The following is a 6584-nucleotide window of genomic DNA, read 5'->3' on the forward strand; positions in this document are numbered from 1 at the left end:
TGAGTCCTTAATCAATTATGGTAAGCCAAATGCACAATATACATAGATTTAATAACATCCTCTTACCAATCTTGGGGGCCTTTGCTTCCCTTTTTTAACTGAGAGTCCTTCCAATTCAGCCTCGAAAGTGTCGATTTGATTTTCGAGCTCCCCAACCTGCCCCAAAACAATTACTAAAGTTAATGGAACACCAAGATAAAACTATCATAAGTGCTAACACTTTTTGTCACAAATAGTATTTCCCCTTTTCGGCATTGCACAAGTATAAAGGTAAGAGTGGGAATATGCCCATCTGATATTTGTGGGTGCCTACTATTTTCTGTTTTCTTAGGATTGAAGTGGGAAAAACAGTGTTCTCAGAAATGTAAGGTGGGCGGTAATGATTTGGTTAGATATTCCTCCGGTGAAAGTGCAAATACAAGTATAGACAACAAAGGAAATAGAGAAACAGAGACATTCATTGTTGGGATACATATACAACAACAAACCCGGTGAAATCCCACATGTGGGGTCTAGGGAAGGTAATGTGTACGCAAAAAATAGAGAGGTTGTTTCGACCCTCGGCTCAGAAAAAATACAAAAGTAAAACGGATAAAAGGCTCAAGAAAGGTAAAAGCATGAAATAACAATAAGCAGCAAAACCAGCAGGGCAATCAGAAAACCAAAGCGCAAGAATCAACAGGTAGTAATTAGTAACAGGAATCTGAGAATAAGAAATACAAGACTAGCACTAAATAGTACGCTAGAACTACTGGTACAAAGAAGACGCTCGGCTACCTAACCTTCTACCCTAATTCTCGACCCCCACACCTTCCTGACACGGGTCATGTCCTCGGTGAGCTGGAGCATGGCCATGTCTTGCCTAATCACCTCTCCCTAATACTTTTTGAGTCTACCCTTATCTCTCCTTAGGCCCTCCACGACCAACCTCTCACACCTCCTAACTGAGGCATCGGTGTCTCTCCTCTTCACATGACCGAACCATCTAAGTTTCGCTTCCCGCATCTTGTCCTCCATCGGATCCACTCCCACCTTATCCTGAATAACTTCATTCCTAATCTTATCCATCCTAGTGTGCCCGCACATCCATCTCAACATCCTCATTTCTGTCACTTTCATCTTCTGGACATGGGACTTCTTGACTGGCCATCACTCAGCCCCATACAACATAGTCGGTCGGACCACTACTCTGTAGAACTTACCTTTAAGTTTTGGTGGTACATTCTTATACACAAAACACCGGAAGCGAGCCTCCATTTCATCCACCTCGCCCCGATACGATGTGTGACCTCCTCGTCAATCTCTTCATTCCCTTGAATAATTGACCCAAGTTACTTGAAACTATCTCTGCTAGGAATGACTTGTGAATCCAACCTCGCATCCCCGTCCACTTCCTGATCCGCACCACTGAACTTGCACTTCAGAGATACTCTGAAGACAAAAAGGATAATATTTGTACCTTAAAGCATAGATGATTAGCTCTCTTAGCCAGATAGCATTTCTGTATAATAATGAAAACATCAGAAGCGAGCCTCCATTTCATCCACTCCGTACGATGCGTGACCTCCTCGTCAATCTCTCCATTCCCCTAAATAATTGACCCAAGGTACTTAAAACTATCTTTCCTAGGAATGACTTGTGAATCCAACCTCACATCCTCGTCCACTTCCTGATCCGCACCACTGAACTTGCACTTCAGAGATACTCCGAGGACAAAAAGGATAATATTTGTACCTCAAAGCATAGATATTTAGCTCTCTTAGACAGATAGCCTTTCCGTATAATAATGAAAATGTACAAGGAGATAGGATGGTTAATCTCCTCAGTTTTTTTAACATGTAGCTAGTGCATTAAGATGCAAATCGTTGGGGGTTGTACTACTCATTCATAGCACTCTACGGGTGCAATTCTTTGAATAAAATTTTCTTCCTTGAAAATTAAATGTTAAGTTTTTACCCTTGGAAAAATGGAAGATAAACAGATGGAAAGAGAAGCCATTCTACCCTTGGAAGATAAACACATGGAAAGAGAAGTGAAATTTTTGAAGCAATAAAACCTCTGAAAATAGTAATTCATTTGAATAGGTAAAGGAGATAGATTCTCAAGTTCATACCACATTATTCAACCAATCTCTTGTCTCTGATTTTGCCTTCTCCCTTGGATCCTGATACATTTGGAAGAACAAAATGAAACACAAAATCACAACCAATACAATTACAACCAAAATGGTACTATGACATAAAATGCAAAGCTGACTTTGAACCCACATAATATGGACTAAAATATAATGGAAAACCAAAAGCTAAAACTAAAATTGGCAAAAGAAGCATCAGTTTGACCTTGCATTCACTAAGCCTCCATTGTGATAAAAGACATCACTACTTCTTTAATGTACAGCCAGCACTCAACTAAGGGTCTATGGATGGGAGATGGAAAAGTTGATTATCGGTTGTCGAGAATAGTACAAGCCTAGTACTGCAAAGCACCTATGCTAGGTGCATGTATTTGTATTCATATTCCTATCTAATGCTTTCCTTTCTCTAAGAAAAGATCATTTTCATCAATCTTTTTCTAAGATAGTAAGTATTGGGCTTTTAAAGGTGTATGTTTGCTACATGGAAAATACACAAAATAGTATAGTCACTTTCTAAGGATTTCTTTCAGATGGGACCTATAAACTTCTACATGGAAACCAAAAAACACGACAGAAAATAAAACATACAGAGCTAGCAAATGGTGGCCTCAAAGTTGTAGAGCAACGCTTACCGTCTTAGGTTGTTGACCCAAACCTTCTTTTGAAAATGCTTTGGTCTTAGTTTCTTTCTCACATATTTTGAATCGCTCCATTTCACGCTCAATAAGCTTGCGAGCATCCATTAATGCTTGCTCATACGAGGCACTTACCTATGTCAATAAGCAAAAATAAAACTAGTAAAACAAAATTGCATGGTTTTGTTGAAGACATAACAAAAAGTAGAATCTATGATCACACAGAAGGTAAATGGATGCACTGATGCAAAAAGGCCGCCACCAACTCAATGGTCAGAACTAAGCAATTGTATGGCAAGAAGCCATCAGTTTTTTAAACTAGTACCTATAAGTCATTATTAATCTACAAAAAGAAAGAGAAGTGCATAACTATATACTGTAGAAGAGTGTAGCGGTAGAAGGTCATCTCATCAATTAGTTAAAACTTCATTCACAATTATGAATCCATCTCCATCGTATTTATACAAATATAACTTTAACTCTAACCTTAAGAACCATGCTCAACCAAATAAGGCACTTAATATGGAGAAGAAGTACAAATTGAAAAATAAGCACCCAGCTAAAACTTCTCTAAGAATCATCAACAAACTAGTTATACCAACATGTCCACCAAACCAGTAACAGTCTCAATTTGATTGCCTAGAACAGAGCATTTTCACTTTCTTGCCTTATCCCAAGTCTATCTCTAGTTCCCTTCAGTAGAAGAATTTGCTCTTCTTGTCCTTTTCCTTTCTCCATCAATCTCCCTACCACTTCATATTCAATGAGATGGAGTGCATTACCTTCCAAAAGAAAACAAAATGAATACCTATTACTTTTACAATAAAGATTGGCAGTCATATTGTAAAGGTGCATGTGTCACTCGTACAGAGAGTGCATTAGCACCCCTTGCCACTTCTTTCCTACCAACAAGACCACTTTCCCTCTCCTTCTAAAGCAGCAGCATAATAGGTAGATTTATTTTCTCCGTGCAAAGTCTTAAAATAATAGCAAATTTGAGTAAACAAACGTCTGCGAAACAATCAACAACACACATGGGACATACACTCTCTAGAACCATCTTTGTCACCAACATAAGGAACTCAGATCTTGCTCAAGTATGTTAAAACAGAATTGAAACCTCAAGTCCAACAGGGGCCTCAAGTAAATGGGAAGTGTTTCCAGCTGGTAGGAAAGAGTAGTGGGCATGTTTAGGAGTTCCCATGCCAAGGTAGAAACTAGGCTAACTCTGTAATGCAGCCCTTGAAATATTCGAGTAAAAACATGTCTAAAGATAAGCTAAACTTAGACATTAAAGAAAGAACAAAAATCACTCAAAGTTCAGAGCTGAGAAAGAAGGTTCGGAATCGTCATTCTGTCTAAAATAGTTGACACTACACAAAGAAGTAGTTATGGTCCAAACTTTCCCATACACAACATCCATGCGCAGTTTCTTGTACAGTTAAAACTTATTCTTTTAGTTAAGATCAAGAACAGCAAAAGTGAATGATCACAATATTCTAGGTTTCTGAAGCAGCTTATACTCGCCGGACAAATAGCTTTAACTAGGTTCTCCTAGAATTTTGTAATCTTATCCGGAGATTTCTATACATTTCTTCATTTATAGTTCATGCAATTCTTTTTCCTTAGAATAATAATCAGGTCTGAATCATCCTATTATTTTGATGTCAATCAACTAAAATTGAGGAGTTCGCGATATTCAGCATTCTTTTAGACAAGGCACTTACAGATCTTGAGTGGCTGCCAAATACTTTTATCAATGTCGGGTTAAATTTGACACCAAACATGCAGAATTTTGTTCTTTAATAAGTGACAAGAAATCAAACATTTCCAGCCGAAATACTATGTTTCCCCAGAGCAGCATGCATTATGAAATTGAGAGAACACTAATCACTAACTTTCAATTCTATTGATATAGCAAGTCCTATTAACCAATAAGCACAGCTAGTATTAGTGATTGACGAGTAAATGCATCTAACTACCAAGACTGAACTGAATAGTATGCAAACCAGAAACAAAACAGCCTGAATTGGTACCTTTTTATCTTTGATTTCACTTGATTGAATCCATGTTTTGATTTGGTCTCTATATCTCTGAAGCTTTTTGATCTCCTTTTTCAAATCCGCTTCAAATTTTTCTTTCTGGTTCGCATTATCCGTGTCGTAAACCTGAAGAAAGAACACTCAATTAAAGAAATCTTTCTGCAAATGTGGGCTACTGAAGTAGTAGAAACGGCAAACAAAAAAAAGAATTGGTACCTTGTTCCATATGCTATCGAAGACATCAACACCTTCTTGAACTTTCTTCAGAACTCGATCGATTTCACCCTGTAGCTTTCGACTCGCTCCCATTGCAACGATGATTGAAGAGAACGGATCAAACAAAACCCTACTGGGGTTTTCGTTTTATCACACACTAGAGATGAGTAATTGGATTAGTTCTGACTTCTGTCTCGTTTTTTGTTTTAGGGCTTTTACAGGTCGACCATGGTTTAGATTTGGTGGGAGGGGTCCATAAATCCTACCCCTCGCCCCCCCACCCCCCCCCCCCCCCCCCGCGATATAATTCTTTGCAAAGTAACTCATTTTTAATATTATGAGAATTATGATTAATCTATATATATATATATATATATATATATATATATATAATTTTCAAAAATCACTTAAATAAAAATGTGCTTGAGTTATAAATAAAAAATATATGTTCAGAAAATGATGAATGTTGATCTTTACCCGTAATTTTTATTTTGCGGTTGTGACGTTTAGTTTAATTTTTTTCTACATCGCAATGTCATATTTATTATTCATATGTTAAATTTATTTTGGAGTTCAGAGATAAAATTTTAAAAGAAAATTCATGTCACGGGTGACATTTTAAGAATAACTTCATATAGTTTTTCATGTAATGATTGTTATTGTCCTTTTTAAAATATATTTTTACAGGCTTTTTCCCAAAAAGTTTGCTCTTAAATTAATAATAAAATCATTAATTGTAACTAAAATACAAATTAACAACAAATATGATATAGTTTCCTTTAAAATTGTTATGTCGAAATTTCTTTTGAATAAGCATTTTAATTGACTTTAAAGGAGGATTAGTCGTACATATAGTTTGGTATAAGAAAAGAATTTTTATAAAGTAAAATCTTAATTGATTCTAAAGCCCAAAATTTTAGACTTTCTATCTACTAAGGAAAGATTTAGTAATTATATTTTTAGTTATTTTCAATGTCATAATTATTAGGAAATAATTATTAAATGACTACTTTGTCTAGTGTGAACTCCACTTTTAAAGGATAAAAAAGGCGAACGATATTTTACAAAGGGCATTCATAATTAGGAAAGATTTGAATTAGAGTTTTTAGCTAACTAATTAATTCAAAGATTTAATAATTTATTGTCAACATTAAAGGAAATAATTTATTTCCCTGTTGATTTAAATTATTAATGATGTTCATAACTAAATTTAAATATTTAACTGTAATATAATTTTATCTACTAAATATTCTATTCCTCTAGCATGTAGGTAGAAGAATCGATTTGATAATTCACCCTTGGATCCTTGTGTTTGCATAATCATTATTGACTCTTGCCATCATATTTTCTTTCTCTCTCCCTCTCCCTCTCCCTCTCATTTTTATATCCTTATATATTCTTTTAGTTATTTGATCTAATTTTGAGTGTTATTTCGAATATTATACAAATACTAATGAATGAAAAATATTATTTGAGTAGGAAGGTAATTCAAATATAAAATAAAAATATATTAAAGTTCATATATATAGTTTACAAAGATAACATGGAAGGAACTTT

General features: G+C 35.4%; 1 protein-coding gene across 4 annotated transcripts in view; it reads right to left on the reverse strand.

The window, feature by feature from the left end:
- Positions 1 to 5325, reverse strand: part of LOC107822861 (uncharacterized) — a 30717-nt gene extending 25392 nt beyond the window's left edge. For 3 of the 4 annotated variants that reach the window (XM_075252313.1, XM_016649436.2, XM_075252312.1), the window contains exons 1-5: positions 5028 to 5265; positions 4806 to 4937; positions 2767 to 2904; positions 2114 to 2164; positions 67 to 156 (exon numbers count right to left, since the gene is read on the reverse strand). In XM_075252313.1, the coding sequence (XP_075108414.1) occupies positions 67 to 156; positions 2114 to 2164; positions 2767 to 2904; positions 4806 to 4937; positions 5028 to 5120 (504 nt within the window). In that variant the 5' untranslated portion in view covers positions 5121 to 5265. Of the gene's footprint in view, positions 1 to 66; positions 157 to 2113; positions 2165 to 2766; positions 2905 to 4805; positions 4938 to 5027 lie in introns of all 4 variants that reach the window. The other variant, XM_075252314.1, reaches the window with a different exon arrangement.
- Positions 5326 to 6584: the final 1259 nt, after the last annotated feature.

The sequence above is a fragment of the Nicotiana tabacum genome, chromosome 4 (assembly GCF_000715075.1).
Source record: "Nicotiana tabacum cultivar K326 chromosome 4, ASM71507v2, whole genome shotgun sequence".
In the NCBI taxonomy this organism is placed as follows: domain Eukaryota; kingdom Viridiplantae; phylum Streptophyta; class Magnoliopsida; order Solanales; family Solanaceae; genus Nicotiana; species Nicotiana tabacum.